Genomic DNA, 17743 nt, shown 5'->3' with positions numbered 1-17743 from the left:
GGGATATAGAAATGACGACGGGGACACAAGGAATGTTCGATTAGCAATCACCATCAACAAAGCTCAAGGGCAATCATTAGAATAATGAGGTATAGATCTGAATACAGATTGTTTTTCCCATGGACAATTATATGTTGCATGTTCAAGAGTCGGTAAACCTTACAATCTATTTATATGAACAGACAATGGGACAGCCAAAAATGTTGTATATTCGCAAGTTTTACGTAGTTAAAAAAATATATGTATATATCTATCTATATTCACAGGTGGGACACAGGGACACAACTACAATGGCGCGTAACTAATATGGCAAGTAACGACTTACGCGCGCGGGGGGGGGATATGGGGGCGCGAAGCGCCCCCACCAACTAGGTGTTGGGGTGGCACGAAACGCCACCCCAACAGCTAGTAGAAGATATAACCTGGCGTACCAGACATAGTGTAACAGACATAACACACAAACAACTTATTTTTATATATATAGATTGGGTCAAGCCGCTCCTTGCTTACAGTTCGTTTAATAGGCAAGCATCATTTTTGAGCTTAATAAATCAATTGCTAGTTTGGTTCTTAATTCTTCAATTAAGCAGTATTTCAATCGGTTTTTTGATCATATTATGATCAGTGTTTGAATTTGAGGAAAATCCTTTGGCTTGAAAAGCAAAGAAGGTTGCTGCAACTTCGGCATGAGAAGCTTTTTTTCTTCCATTTTTTGCTCAGTAACTAACTGGACACTGGTAAGGGCTCTTTTTTGCAGGAAACTGCTGCATCTAGTGCTTTTTGTACTGAACAAAAACAATATTCAAAGTAAATCAGTGTAAAAAGTCAAGAATTGGCTTTTTACAACCCTCAGCAATTTTATTTTGTGGTTTCTGTTTTGGTAGAGAATTTAAATTCAAGCAGGTTTATTCATTTAATTGAAATGGAGAATACTCACTGTGACTTATGCATGCACGTGGTATAACAAAAAGAGGTGAAACAAAGGCACATTGAGGTTAGAGTGCAGGAACATTGTACTACTTTTTAGATGTGCAAACCTTATTATATCCAAGGTAGAGGGGTTTCTGTATACCCCTGGACGAGCCGATGTAACGGTATTGGTAGATTCATTTGAACCCATGTTCCTAAAAAAAATAAACAAAAGAAATTTAACTATTTTTATAAATCTTACTAATTTTAAGATAAAAAAACCCCGGCTTAGGATTCCATTACAATTACTAAATAGATAAAAAATAAAATACATTACATAGTTGATAAATTTTAGGCTGTAAATTTCTAGAATTAGCTGCGATTATTTTCAGAAATAATTAAAAAAACATTTCATCGAAACAAAAGTTTTTCAAAGAAAAGTAATGAGCCATATCAAAAGAAAAATGAAAAGAAATAAAGTCATGTAGTAATTCAAATTTTAAACAAACGGGAATGGCTATTAGTGATTAATTGAAACCCGAAATGATCAGAAATTAAATTTCATAATCAAATCCATCTTAAAAAAAAAACAGAAACTATCACAAACACGAGTGAAGCTATCACCATGTATACCTTTTAAGGGCAAAAGCATCATCTTTGCTGCTGCGAAAATGATTTATATTTTGAGTAGTCTGTTTTATTTGCCATTGGAGATTGCTGCTTGTATCGTCCAATAGTGTTGCCACCCAATATCCAAATGAATTGGTTTGCCTTTTATGCAACGTCACACACTTTCTAGCGAATTCCGCACACAAACCCAAAACTTGAACTTCTGTTTTACTTTAGTTTCATTCATTTTAAGCGATGATCGATCCATTAATATTCGTAAATTTTTTAGCTTCAAAGCAGCTGGGCAAATTTATTGAAGAATTGATTATTGTGGCACTCCAACACAAACCACTCAAAGTGATTTTGGACTACCTTCATATGGCCAAATGTACTTTTTAGACCCCGACGAAGCTGTTGATAAACTCCTTGCACATCCTTTAAATTGGGGAATCCCTCGCAACTTAATGGATTTGTTGGACGAAATATTGTCAGACACAAACACAAATGCAAAGGTTATATGAAAATGTAAGATGCGAAGGATGATGTAAATCAACGTACTGTGTGACTGAGACAACAACCTCCAAATATGCAGGTCCTTTTTACTCTGCCAGATGACTTGTATTATGGAAGGTTAAACTCTGCTGCATGTAATGAAGTATGCTTTGTTCTTACTCTTAATGCTAACTGTAGTTTTTAATCCAATGAAATGGTTGTAAAACAACGTGGCAAAAATGTTTTCACTTTAAAAAATACCAACCCTCGTGTGGAGCCCTTTACCTATCCATCGTCTTTTCCTACTGGAACGTCAAGATGGACCGTCAAAATGCCTTTCAAACACCTGATGGAAGTCGTTCACATCTAACACTGCTTGAGTTAGCACATCATCGAATCGCTTTTCTACGTGAACACATCAAAAACTTTTCTCAGCAAGCTGTAACACCCCACCGGCGTCATACTGGTTTTAACGCTTTACATTTTCTTGGGAGACTTTTTCAACAATATCTTGCCGATGCATGTATTTTTGTGGAGCACAATTGTATTCAATGGATACATTTGAACCAGAAAACAATTTTGGCTGATAACCATCCAAGTATTGCAAGGCTTATTAACGACTGCTACGAAAGACTTAGCTACGAAACAGAATGCAGTTGTTGATGGAAAAGTAATGCTACCATCATCATTCACCGCATCAATGTGCTACTATTCTGAAAATTCCAATTGCAATGATGTCGTGGTCATTGTGGGTTGCCTTGGATCCCCCCCCCCCATTTCTTTACGACTATGACCTGCAATCCAGATTAACTCTAAATTAAAGACGAAAAACGTATCATATCTGATGATAAAAACTTATCTTAGAGCGGTCCACTCAAGATTGTCCCGATCTAACTGCTCGAATTGCGAAAGAAAAATTTAAAAACCTAATTAATGATCCTGAAAAAAAATATTTGGAACAATTTCAGTATATCTATATACAATTAAATTTCAAAACCTTGATTACCACATATGCATTAGAGTATTGATCATAAGTCCTAGTGATTGAATCCATAATCACCTTAAAATTGATGTACACGTGCTTACCGTGTTATAGCATCCAAGTTTAATACGATGGTAATAGATGATTGAAATCTTAGTTTTGTAGCGATCTTGTAATAGATGACATTGAGACATGCGACGATGAACAATACATTAAATTTCTAAACTCTAATGAGTCAGTTGCTACTAGAGAAAGTATGAACTGGCTTTTGCGAGGAATACCAATTGAAATTTTGAAAAATATGTCGCAGGCTAATTATACCTGCGCCATTATGCTGTAAATAATCCTAATTATGGTGTATAAAAGTTTCTTCATAGACGTACCAGGAGGTACCGGTAAAACCTTTGTCTATATAATCTTATATGATACTAGCTGTTGGTGTGGCGCATAGTGCCGCACCAACAACTGGTCGGTGGGGGCGTGAAGCTCCCCCGTGCTCCCCCGCGCGCGTGAGTCGTTACGCGCCATATTAGTTACGCGCCATTGTAGTTGTGTCACTGTGTCCCACCTGTGAATATAGATAGATGTATGTATATATATATGTCTTTAACTACGTAAAACTTGCGAATATACAACATTTCTCGCTGTCCCATTGTCTGTGCATATAAACAGATTGTCAGGTTTACCGACTCTTGACCATGCAACATATAATTATCCATGGGAAAACAATCCGTATTCAGATTTATATCGCATTTTTCTAATGATTGCCCTTGAGCTTTGTTAATGGTAATTGCAAATCGAATATTCTCTGTGTCACCGTCGTCATTTATATATCCCCCCTGTGCCCTTCCGGCGTCCCCGTTGTAGTTGTGTCCCTGTGTCCCGGTCGTCATTTGTGTCCCGGTGTCTCGGTCTGTAATTTCTCTTTGAGTGTCCCGGTCGTCATTTATATTCCTTGTGTCCCGGTCGTCATTTGTGTCCCGGTGTCCCAGTCTGTAACGTCATAAAGTCTTTAATGGCTCTGGTAGTGCAGTCAGTTGAGGAAGTTTAGGTTTTCCTGAGGCGCAACACATTCCCATGGTTTCTCCATTAAATTTCAAGGCCTTGCAATAGGGACAAATTTTAGACATAGTCCCGATTTGAACACATCTACTCAAGCTATAATCATCGACTGGGCTGTACCTGAATGCCAGGCGATAATTTTGACGTTGCTCTTGTGATTCCTCGGCATGCTTTCTTTTGGCATTATCCCTTTGAGCCGCAAGCCTGTTTTCACGTTGTTCATGTGATTCCTCCGCATGATTTTTTTGGTAATTTCTCTTTGAGCCTCAAGCCCGTTTTCACACTTTTCTTGTGATTCTTCGGCACACTTTTTTCTGGTATTATCTCTTTGAGCCGCGAGCCTGTTTTCACGTTGTTCTTGTGATTCCTCGGCACGATTTTTTGGTAATTTCTTTTTGAGACACAAGCCTGTTTTCACGTTCTTCTTGTGATTCCTCGGCACGCTTTCTTTTCTTACTTTCTCTTTTACCCGCAAGCCTTTTGGCGTTAACTCTTTGAGCAGCTTCCTCGGCTGCTTCTTCTGCCATTGTAGGCAATTGGAGACCCCAAATAAAAGATTTTCAAAGATGTATGACTGACAATTTCCACAGGACTTTAAAGGCAATTGGGCAACTGAGATTGTTCATGTTATAAGAGGTTTGCCTACTGGGAAAGCCCACTGAAGTTGTAATGGGGGTTGAAGTCATTGGGAACCTTTAATGTTATATGAATCCCCTTGGAGGCCCTCTATTTTCCCGAGTAAAGAGTAGAAAACAAATATGATTCATTTTGAGGTTGCTACTTACAGCAAGAATCCATATATACAAGCTTGCCACATGCCGAGTTCCAGGGCCCGGCCTCGCAATCGGCTAGATTGTTCTTTTCATATTTGCATTTCTGGCCGATAAAATGATCAAAGAATTCATAACTTTAAGGAAGGATTTGTATTCTTCCCAGTGTGGCTATATCAGACATATGGTAACGCCATTATAGGCAGCACAATAGCGCTGCCTAAGTAAAGCGATGTGGGCACAATGTATTATAATTTTTTTTTCGTAGATCAGGGCACTTCGTATCGAAGTAGTTGTCGTACAAACTTCAAAAAGGGCTATTTCGATTGGGAGTTGAAAGGGAAAGTGTCCTCTTTAATAGTCGGAAGCTATGGGATGGCAACTAGCACCCCCCCCCTCTCTCACACCCGCTATTTCCCAAACACATCATATCAAAATTTCGCGATAGTAATTTTGTTCAACATAGCTGAAAGGTCTGGAAATTATGTATTTGAGGATAATACTTTCCTTACAGCCCTCGGGGAAAAGGTTGTAAGTTTTTCCCTGGGGGTATATAAGGTTTATAAAGAAAGGATGATCGTATAAACTTCGAAGGTGGCTTATTGGATTGCCAATCAAAAGTTTTAGTGTCCTTTTTGAGACTCAGAGCGATGGGAGGGTTGATACCCATTCCACTCCTCGTATTTTCCCGAAGTGCATCTCATAGAAATTTTAAGATGACCATTGGTTGTCGTAGAAATTTCGAAAAAGGCTCAATCGATTGGAAATTGAAACGGCTAGTGTGCTTTTTAATAGTCAATAGGGGTTAGAAGGCAACTACCTCCCCCCTCTCCACGTCCACCATTTTCCCAAACAAATCTAATCAAAATTTAGAGATAGCCGTTTTGTTACTCGTAAATGGAAGGTACAGAAATTATGTCTTTGAGGATGACAACCCTCCCAAAGCCCATAGGGCAAGGGTTGTAATTATGCCTTGGGGGCATATAAGGTATATATTGAAAGGGTGATCTTATAAATCCCTGAGGGGGCTCATTGGCTTAGTAATCAAAAGTTCTAGTGCCCTTTTTGAGATTCAGAGTGATCGGAGGGTTGATAACCCCCTCCAAACCTCGTATTTTCCCGAAATGCATCCGATTGAAATTTTAAGATGGTCATTTGCTGTTGTATAAACTTCAAAAGAGCTCGTTCAATTTTATAATGAAAGAACGTGTTTCCTTTTTAATAGTCGAAAGTGATTGGAGGGCAACTATCCCCTCCCCCCACGCCCACCATTCCCCAAAGCACATCAAATCAAAATTTTGAGATAACTATTTTGTTACGTAATAGAAAGGTCCGGTAATTATATCTTTGAAGATGAAACCCCCCCCACAGCCCTCATGATAAGGGTTGTAAGTTATGCCTGGGTTCATATAAGGTACTAAGGCCTATATATATATATATATATATGTATATATATATATATATATATATATATATATATATATATATATATATATATATATATATATATATATATATATATATATATATATATATATATATATATATCTATATATCTATATATATATATATATATATATATATATATATATATATATATATATATATATATATATATATATATATATATATATATATATATATATATATATATATATATATATATATATAGGCCTTAGTACCTTATATGAACCTTGTATGAAAGCTATATGTACCTTATATGAAATATTTATATATATATATATATATATATATATATATATATATATATATATATATATATATATATATATATATATATATATATATATATATATATATATATATATATATATATATATATATATATATATATATATATAACTAGCTATATATATATATATATATATATATATACTAACTGTTGGACACCTAGTTGGTGGGGGCGCTTCGCGCCAAACTCCCCCCTAGCCCCCCCCCCCCCGCGCACGTAAGTCGTTACGCTCCATATTAGTTACGCGCCATATTAGTTACGCGCCATTGTAGTTGTGTCCCTGTGTCCCACCTGTGAATATATATATATATATATATATATATATATATATATATATATATATATATATATATATATATATATATATATATATATATATATATATATATATATATATATATATATATATATATATATATATATATATATATATATATATATACTAGCTGTTGGGGTGGCGCTTCGCGCCACCCCAACACCTAGTTGGTGGGGGCGCTTCGCGCCCCCCCCAAGCCCCCCCGCGCGCGTAAGTCGTTACGCGCCATATTAGTTACGCGCCATATTAGTTACGCGCCATTGTAGTTGTGTCCCTGTGTCCCACCTGTGAATATAGATAGATTTATATATGTGTTTCAAACTACGTAAAAATTGCGAATATACAACATTCTTGGCTTTCCCATTGTCTGTCCATATACAAAGCCGTATGTACTAATAATGACGTCATATGCAAACGCTCTTTTTACAAACAAACAAACATGCATACACACAACTCGTTTTTATATAGATAGATAGATAGATAGATACAATACAAATTAACTACGTAAAACTTGTGAATATACAACAGTCTTCGCTGTCCCATTGTCTGTGCGTATAAATAGATTGTCAGGTTTACCGACCCTCAAAGATGCAACATACAATTGTACATTGGTAAAGCAATCTGTATTAAGATCTATACCGCATTTTTCTAGTGATTGCCCTTGAGCTTTGTTGATGGTGGTTGCAAATGCTAATCGAATTGGGAATTGCAATCTTTTAAATTGAAAAAGCAGATCCGTTGGAATCATGGGAATGCGAGGAATAAGAACAGCCTCACCCTCATAAGGCCCTGTCAAGATTGTGGCATCTATTAGGTTTTCCATTGTTTTTTTTACGGCAAGTCGCGTGCCATTGCAAAGCTTTGGTGGGTTGATATTTCTTAAAAGTATTATTGGTACGCCTATTTTTAGTTGTAGCAGGTGTGGTGGACACCCTGAAGGATCTATGGAATTTAAAAATTCAGATGGATAATTAACCGCTTCATTTGGTTCCGAAATACAAATTAACTGCGTAAAACTTGAGAATATACAACATTCTTCGCTGTCCAATTCTCGCTGCATATAAATAGATTGTCAGGTTTACCGACCCTCGAACATGCAACGTACAATTGTCCATGGGAAAAACAATCAGTATTAAGATCAATACCACATTTTTCTAATGATTGACCTTGAGCTTTGTTAATGGTGATTGCAAATGCTAATCGAATTGGGAATTGCAATCTTTTAAATTGAAAAGGCAGATCTGTTGGAATCATGGGAATGCGAGGAATAAGAACAGCCTCACCCTCAAAAGGCCCTGTCAGGATTGTGGCCTCTATTAGGTTTTCCATTGTTTTTTTTACGGCAAGTCGAGTGCCATTGCAAAGCTTTGGTGGGTTTATGTTACGTAACAATATTATTGGTACGCCTATTTTTAGTTGTAGCACGTGTGGTGGAAACCCTGAAAGATCTATGGAATTTAAAAATTCAGATGGATAATTAACCGCTTCATTTGGTTCCAAAACTGTGTCGACTGACTTGTAAAGGACTGCCTGGTCTTGAATCTTGGTCAAAACAATATTGTTGATTTCGTGGACGTCTATATTTTTGGGTGCGAGAATCGCTCTTTCACTTAGCCATTTATTATTTTTATAATTTTTTAGAATATTCGGAAATACACTTTCAATCAATTCATTTTTGGACGTCACTAAATTACAGAAATCAGCAGGTAGTTGTATACGTCCTGAAATTGAGTCTACTGGGAGCTTTCCGTTTCCCATTGCTAGCAATTGATCTGAAAATGTTTGACCAGAGTCATCGTTTTGCAATCGGACACGCATATTTGTAGTTAATTTTAATGTTTTTACGTGTGCCCATAAATTAGAATTTTTCAGGCAAGCATTCATTTCGTCTGCAGGAGTTGATCTAGGTATTATAGGTAATGTTTGCCTGAAATCTCCTGCAAGCAATATTAATGTGCTGCCAAAGGGTTTCGAATTCCCTCTTAAATCTTTCAAGCATTGATCCAGAGCCTCGAGCGATTTTTTGTGTGCCATTGTGCACTCATCCCAAATAATAAGTTTGCATTGCTGCAATACTTTACCCATCCCAGATGATTTGGAAATATTGCACGTGGGAGTTTCTGTAGAATGCAAGTTCAGAGGCAATTTCAAAGCGGAATGAGCAGTTCTTCCACCAGGCAGCAATGTTGCGGCTATTCCGGACGACGCAATTGCCAACGCTATATCATTTTTAGATCGAATTGATGCCAGAATCAGTTTTATCACAAACGTTTTACCAGTACCTCCTGGCGCATCCAAAAAGAAAATTTCTCCAACGTTGTTATCGACACAATGCATTATCGTATCATAAATGTCTTTTTGTTCCGACGTTAACTTGGAAATGTTATTTTGTACATACGACAATAGATCACTCGTACTGTAACTTTGTTCACGATCCAATTCTACACATGTCGAAACAGCAGCGATACGGTTAGGTGAAGGCATTCCCAAACCCTGAAGAGGTTTGTTTGCCATACTTATGCAAATATCTTCTATAACAACTAAAGTGTAGTTATAAATTTCTGGTGTAAAATCAAAAGTCATGTCTGACGTATCTAACTGTTTTCGATGAAGTATATCTTCGGACATTTTTGACTTATATTTTTCCCATAAATCTGTAGGAGCTGATGGAGAGCAAGTTGTGAAAATGATGCCAAACAATGCACGAATTTGACTTGGGGTTGACGTTTCGCACGCGTCATTGATGCAGTTATCCCAGTGTTGGTCATTCTCCAATAAATTCAGAGCTTGGCATGCACTACGGTAAGTGTCATGTATAGTACCATTTACAGTCCTCAAATACTCAAAGGATGTCGGACCGGGTACATTCACCAAAAGCAGGCGTAGAAAGAAGCATTCATGTTGATTGGGGTGAACGGTGTAGAGTCTTCCTATCGTGGTATCTTTGAAGATGGTAGGTTGGCCGTCGACTGACTTACCCTGTTTTCGACGTTCAAATACTTTATTTTTAGTATTCCACGTGTAATACGAAGGCACTTCAGTATACAGCAGTTTTTTCGCAAAAGAATCATTTTTGCAAAGCGAAAAAAAAGCTGTTAATGTTGTATCCGGTGGATTCAGTACTCTTTGTTGCACGTTGGTTTCCGTGAAATAAACACGTTGACCATTCTGTAAATGTACCGCTAAGTGAACAACAGCTGGACTACGTTCATGTATCGGAAATGAAAGAATTCGCCAAACAGCTTCATTACTGCTTATGTATCTTCCAGCCTGATATTCTACGATTTCATCGAAATCTTTGATTTCGGACTGCAAGCCAAAAAGTGCCATGTCACTGCCTTTGTTGACGTATTTACATATATATTTGATTACCTTTACGGAGTTACAGTATTCAACGTTTATGTGTGCATTAAATGTTTTTGATAATAAAGGGGAATATGGAACAACCCACTGGTTATCTACTTCGATGGTGGTACCGTTACGCTTCTTTATTATTGCTGTTTTACCGCCATCTTCAGTAGATCTTCTTCTATATTGTGGGTAACCATCATTGCCAGTAATTGTTTTGGGTACTAAAAGTCGAGGATATTGCTTTGTGCACCTTCCTTTGGCCATGCATGGTGAATTTTCGTTCAGTGCACCGCAAGGTCCATGTATCATATTTTTTACAATAATATCATGTAACCCCTTATCGACATTTTTATCAGGTATTTCAGCGGAAATCACATCATCAATTTCGTTTGAAGTAATTTTTTTATGTAGCCAGATTAGTATATGTGCGTGTGGCAAACCTCGTTTTTGCCATTCCACTGAGTACATCCAGCATCGCACTGACCCAAACACTTCATGTTTTACAAGGTAGTTTATCAGTGATTTCAACTTTTGCCGGAAGACACGTGCCGTAATGTCATGCCTATGAACCGCCGATTGTCCTTGAAGTAAAAGCTGCAGTATCTCGTCCCAAGATTGATTACATGTAAATGTAATAAATAAATCTGGACGACCATAGAGACGAACATACGCAATAGCATCTTGAGCATATTCATGCATATGACGGGGACTGCCAACATATGACGAAGGTAAAATTGTTAATCTTCCAACGTTTGTGGTATTACCGTCATTTATAACTGCATCTCGCAAATGAATGTATTGTTCAGAGCGGAGCTTGGTCTGATTCAGGCGGATATATAGCAAACGTTCTGATTCAATTTTAGCATACATATCAACCATAAATTGGTGAAACAATTCACGGCATTTTAAAATATAATTTTCTTCATCCTGCCGAATCATTAGTCTATAGGAATAATAATGCATTGCACTGCATTTCTTATTCATTTCTTTGTTAGTGGCTGGATTCATCAATTTAATATTAAAGTGATAGCCGTCGGCTCAATCCCAAAAAATGATAGGATATTGTAGGGCATCGCAGCATCGATGAGTTTCAGCAATTCTTAACAACTGGGCGTTTCGCTTATGTAGAATAATATCTCGAGGTAAAAACTGATCACCGACCATAACGATTGCCACTTCGTCGATAGTCGGAGCATTGTATCTACGCACATGTTGGCCAGGAGGCGTTTTGTCAGCGGAAATAACAATTTTATGAGTATCAGTAGGCATCAAATCGATGGCTGTTTTGAACAGACGCACTAACTTATTATTTTCGTGGAAAAGATGTTGCAATTGGGAAACGATTGTCCTTTCAACGTTGGGAGAAATTTCGCAACGTGCATTCAATTCAGAATTTCTATCACTGATGAAGTACAATTGTAAAAATTTATGATTCTCGCCTGAGAATGGTAGAAGGGACCCTGCTTTATGATAAATTTGCCCTTTTACTTTGAAAGTAGACATAAATTGATCTGGATTTTCGATTTGGGCTCCAAACGATGTCATTTGGAAACATGAGTTGTATTGTCTGATTTTTGACAAAAAACGCTTAGATTCTGACGTAGTTCCAGTAAGGAAAGTCTTCAATGGCTCTGGTGGTGCGGCCAATAGAGGAAGTTTAACTTTTCCTGAGGCGCAACACATTCCCATTGTTTCACCATTGAATTTCAAGGCCTTGCAATAGGGACAAATTTTAGACATTGTCCCGATTTGAACACATCTACTCAAGCTATAATCATCGACTGGGTTGTACCTGAATGCCAGGCGATAACTTTCAGATTGCTCTGATTCCTCGGCACGCTTTCTTTTCTTACTTTCTCTATCAGCAGCAAGCCTGTTTCCCTGCTGGTCTTTTGATTCCTCGGCACGCCTTCTTTTTTCACTTTCTCTTTTAGCAGCAAGTCTGCTTCTGCGTTGCTCTGGTAGTTCCTCGGCATGCTTTCTGTTCTTTCTTTCTCTATCAGCCTCAAGCCTGTTTCCCTGCTGGTCTTTTGATTCCTCGGCACGCCTTCTTTTTTCACTTTCTCTTTTAGCAGCAAGTCTGCTTCTGCGTTGCTCTAGTAGTTCCTCGGCACGCCTTCTTTTTTCACTTTCTCTTTTAGCAGCAAGTCTGCTTTCGCGTTGCTCTGGTAGTTCCTCGGCACGCTTTCTTTTCTGACTTTCTCTATCAGCAGCAAGTTTTTTGGCATAGACTCTTTGATCATCTTCATCAGTCATTATAAACTTAAGCATTAATAGAATTCTACGCGAACATACGCCTTATATAACTTGAATGACGTCACGCCTTCAAAGCAAAAATGATGGCAGCTAATTTCATGACGTCAGCCGAAACATGACGGCGAACATGTGTCTTATATAACTTGAATGACGTCACCTTCAAAGCAAAAATGATGGCAACTAATTTCATGACGTCAGCCGAAACATGACGTCACCTGATCCATCCACAGACAGACAGACAACTTATTTTTATATATATAGATATATATATATATATATATATATATATATATATATATATATATATATATATATATATATATATATATATATATATATATATATATATATATATATATATATATATATGTTTTTAACTACGTAAAACTTGCGAATATACAACATTCTTGGCTGTCCCATTGTCTGTGCATATACAAAGCCTTATGTACTTATAATGACGTCATATGCAAACGCTCTTTTTACAAACAAACAAACATGCTCCGTTTCCAATTGCCAGCAATTGATATGAAAATGTTTTGAAAATGCCAGTCATCGTTTTGCAATCGGACACGCATATTTGTAGTTAATTTTAATGTCTTTACGTGTGACCATAAATTAGAATTTTCCAGGCAAGCGTTCATTTCGTCTGCAGGGGTTGATCTAGGTATTATAGGTAATGTTTGCCTGAAATGTCCCGCAAGCAATATTAATATACTGCCAAAGGGTTTCGAATTCCCTCGCAAATCTCTCAACGATTTATCCAGAGCCTCGAGCGATTTTTTGTGTGCCATTGTGCACTCGTCCCAAATAATAAGTGTGCATTGCTGCAATACTTTGTCCATACCAGATGATTTGGAAATATTGCACGTAGGAGTCTCTGTAGAATGAAAATTCAAAGGCAATTTCAAAGCGGAATGAGCAGTTCTTCCACCAGGCAGCCACGTTGCGGCTATTCCGGACGAAGCAATTCCCAACGCTATGTCATTTTTTGATCGAACTGGTGCCAGAATCAATTTTATCACAAATGTTTTACCAGTACCTCCTGGCGCATCCAAAAAGAAGATTTCTAAAACGTTGTTATCGACACAATGCATTATCTTATCATAAATGCCCTTTTGCTCAGACGTTAACTTAGAAATGTTATTTTGTACATACGACAATAGATCACTCGTGCTGTAACTTTGTTCACGATCCAATTCTACACATGTTGAAACAGCAGCGTTACGATTAGGTGAAGGCATTCCCAAACCCTGAAGAGGTTTGTTTGTCATACATATGCGCAAATCTTCAATAATAACTAAAGTGTAGCTATAAATTTCTGATGTAAAATCAAAAGTCATATCTGACGTCTCTAGCCGTTTTCGATGGAGTATAACTCGGCCATTTTCGATTTATATTTTTCCCATAACTCAGTAGGAGCTGAAGGAGAGCATGTTGTTAGTATGATTCCAAACAATGCACGAATTTGACCTGGAGTTGACGTTTCGCACGCGTCATTGATGCAGTTATCCCAGTGTAGGTCATTCTTCAGTAAATTCAGAGCTTGGCATGCACTACGGTAAGTGTCATGTATAATACCGTTTACAGTTCACAAATACTCAAAGGACGTCGGACCTGGGTACATTCACCAAAAACAGGCGGAGAAAGAAGCATTCATGTTGATTGGGGTGAATGGTGTAGAATCTTCCTATCGTGGTATCTTTGAAGATGGTAGGTTGGCCGTCGACTGACTTACCCTATTTTTGACGTTCAAATACTTTATTTTTAGCATTCCACGTGTAATACAAAGGCACTTCAGTATACAGCCGTTTTTTGCAAAGTTTTGTCAGCGGAAATAACAATTTTATGCGTATCAGTAGGCATCAAATCGATGGCTGTTTTGAACAGACGCACTAAAGTATTATTTTCGTGGAAAAGATGCTTCAATTGGGAAACGATAGTCCTTTCAACGTCGGAAGAAATTTCGCAACGTGTATTCAATTCAGAATTTCTATCACTGATGAAGTACAGTTGTAAAAATTTATGATTTTCGCCTGAGAATGATAGAAGGGACCCTGCTCTATGATAAATTTGCCCCTATACTTTGAAAATAGGCATAAATTGATCTTGATTTTCGATTTGGACACCAAACGACGTCATTTGGAAATATAAGTTATATTTTCTGATGTTTGACAAAAAACGCTTAGATTCTGACGTAGTTTCAGTAAGCAAAGTCTTCAAAGTCTTCGATGGTGCAGCGAGATGAGTTTAACTTTTCCTGAGGCGCAACACATTCCCATTGTTTCACGATTAAATTTCAAGGCCTTGCAATAGGGACAAATTCTAGACATAGTCCCGATTTGAACACATCTACTCAAGCTATAATCATCAACTGGGTTTTATCTGAATGCCAGGCGAAAATTTTCAGGTTGCTCTTGTGATTCCTCGGTACGCTTTCTTTTGGTGATTTTTCTTTGAGACGCAAGCCTGTTTTCACGCTGTTGTTGGGATTCCTCGGCACGCTTTCTTTTCATACTTTCTCTATTAACCACAAGCTTGTTTTCACGCTGTTGTTGTGATTGCTCGGCACGCTTTCTTTTCATACTTTCTCTATTAGCCTGTGATTCCTCGGCACGCTTTCTTTTCATACTTTCTCTATTAGCTGCAACCCTGTTTTAACGCTGTTGTTGTGATTCCTCGGCACGCTTTCTTTTCATACATTCTCTATTAGCCGCAAGCCTTTTGGCATAGACTCCTTGAGCAGCTTCCTCGGCTGTTGCCATTGTAGGTTCTTCTGTCACGTTAAAATCTATTCAAAATTTTTCTTTGAAAGGCCTTCTTATATATTTATAATAACGTCACATGCAAAGCCTTTGACGTCATAAGAAACATAATGTGAGTTAAAAACAATTTTATGACGGCATAATGCTCAATCCTTATAATGACGTCAACATGCGTGACGTCAGTCAACACACAAATAACTTATATCTTCTATATATATAAAAATAAGTTGTCTGTCTGTGGATCTGTGGATCAGGTGACGTCATGTATCTGTGTCGGCTGACGTCATGAAATTAGTTGTCGTCATTTTTGCTTTGACGATGCTTAGTATATTGTAAAACACATTAATTTGGTTAATAATATACCATTTAAAACACCAAAATGAACATGCTGGAGTAGTCACTCGGTGAGAGAGGGTGTCAGAACGGAGAATGAAGGTCCCAGGTTCAAATCCTGGTTAGGCTAAACAAGGTAAAAAACTAAAAACTAAAAAAAAAAACTGAAAAAACTAAAAAAAAGGCAAAAACTACAAAAAAAACTAAAAACTAATAAAAAACCTAAAAAACTAAAAAACAAAAAAACTAAAAAAACTAAGAACTAAAAAAAAACTTAAAAAAAAGGAAAAAACTGAAAAATAGAAGAGAAAAAGAAAACTAATAAAATTAAGAATAAAAATAAAAAAAAATAAAAAAGATAAAAACTAAAAAAAAAAGTAAAAAGAAAAAACGAAAAAAAACTAAAAAAGCTAAAAAAAAAGAGGTAAAAACCAATAAAGAACTAAAAAAAAAAAGGAAAAAAACTAAAAAAAATTTTCATCTAAAAAACTAAAAAAAAACAAAAAAGGTAAAAACTAAAAGAACTAAAAAAGAAAAAAAAAACTAAAAAAGGAAAAAAACTGAAAAATAAAGGAAAAAAAGAAAACTAAAAAAATATAAATAAAAATAAAAAAACTAAAAAGATAAAAACTTCAAAAAAAAAACTAAAAAGAAAAAAGAAAAAAACTAAAAAACCTAAAAAAAGGTCAAAACCAATAAAAAAAAAACTAAAAGGGGAACACTGGGACAACAAATGACGACCGGGATACTGGGAATATAAATGACGACCGGGACACAGGGACTGTCAATTAGCAATCACCATCAACAAAGCTCAAGGGCAATCATTAGAATCATGAGGTATAGATCTGAATATGGATTGTTTTTCCCATGGACAATTATATTTTGCATGTTCAAGAGTCGGTAAACCTGACAATCTAAATAAATGACGACACTCAAAGAGAAAGCGACCGGGACAAAAGGAATGTTCGATTAGCAATCAACAAAGCACCGGGACACAGGGAGTATAAATGACGACGACCGGGACACAGGGACATAACTACAAAGGGGACGCCGGGGTGCACAGGGGGATATATAAATGACGATGGTGACTCAGGGAATGGTCGATTAGCAATCACCATCAACAAAGCTCAAGGGCAATCATTAGAATAATGAGGTATAGATCTGAATACGGATTGTTTTCCCATGGACCATTATATGTTGCATGTTCAAGAGTCGGTAAACCTGACAATCTATTTATATGCACAGACAATGGGACAGCAAAGAATGTTGTATATTCGCAAGTTTTACGTAGTTAAAAACACACACATATATATATATATATATATATATATATATATATATATATATATATATATATATATATATATATATATATATATATATATATATATATATATATATATATATATATATATATATATATATATATATATATATATATATATATATCTATATTCACAGGTGGGACACAGGGACACAACTACAATGGCGCGTAACTAATATGGCGCGTAACGACTTACGCGCGCAGGGGGTCTTGGGGGGGCGCGAAGCGCCCCCACCAACTAGGTGTTAGGGTGGCGCGAAGCGCCACCCCAACAGCTAGTATATATATATATATATATATATATATATATATATATATATATATATATATATATATATATATATATATATATATACTAGCTTGGTATATACTAGCTTGGTGGGGGCACTTTGCCCCCCCCAAGTCCCCCCGCACGCGTAAGTCGTTACGCGCCATATTAGTTACGCGCCATTGTAGTTGTGTCCCTGTGTCCCACCTGTGAATGTAGATATATATATATATATATCTATATATATAAAAATAAGTTGTCTGCCTGTGTGTCTGTCTGTCAGGTGACGTCATGTTTCTGTGTCGACTGACGTCATTTTTGCTATGACGGTGACGTCATTAAAGATATTTAATCATGAAGTTAGTTGTCGTCATTTTTGCTATGACGGTGACGTCATTAAAGATATTTAAGACATATATGTTCACGTAGAAATCCATTAATGTTTAAGTTTAAAATGACCGATGAACTTACAATGGCAAAAGCCGATGAAGATGCTCAAAGAGTCTATGCCAAAAAACTTGCTGCTGATAGAGAAAGTCAGAAAAGAAAGCGTGCC

The 17743-nt window shown here is 36.8% G+C and overlaps 1 protein-coding gene across 7 annotated transcripts in view; it reads right to left on the bottom strand.

The window, feature by feature from the left end:
• Nucleotides 1–17743, bottom strand: part of LOC136025976 (uncharacterized) — a 391881-nt gene that overhangs the window by 85939 nt on the left and 288199 nt on the right. For 6 of the 7 annotated variants that reach the window (XM_065702101.1, XM_065702104.1, XM_065702105.1 and 3 more), the window contains one exon: nucleotides 1038–1124. The exons of the other annotated variant lie outside the window; for it this stretch is intronic. In XM_065702101.1, coding sequence (XP_065558173.1) covers nucleotides 1038–1124 — 87 coding nt within the window. The remainder of the gene's footprint in view (nucleotides 1–1037; nucleotides 1125–17743) is intronic. 7 annotated transcript variants of the gene reach the window in all.

Source organism: Artemia franciscana, chromosome 4 (genome assembly GCF_032884065.1).
Source record: "Artemia franciscana chromosome 4, ASM3288406v1, whole genome shotgun sequence".
Classification (NCBI taxonomy): domain Eukaryota; kingdom Metazoa; phylum Arthropoda; class Branchiopoda; order Anostraca; family Artemiidae; genus Artemia; species Artemia franciscana.
This window is presented reverse-complemented; position numbering and strand designations above follow the sequence as displayed.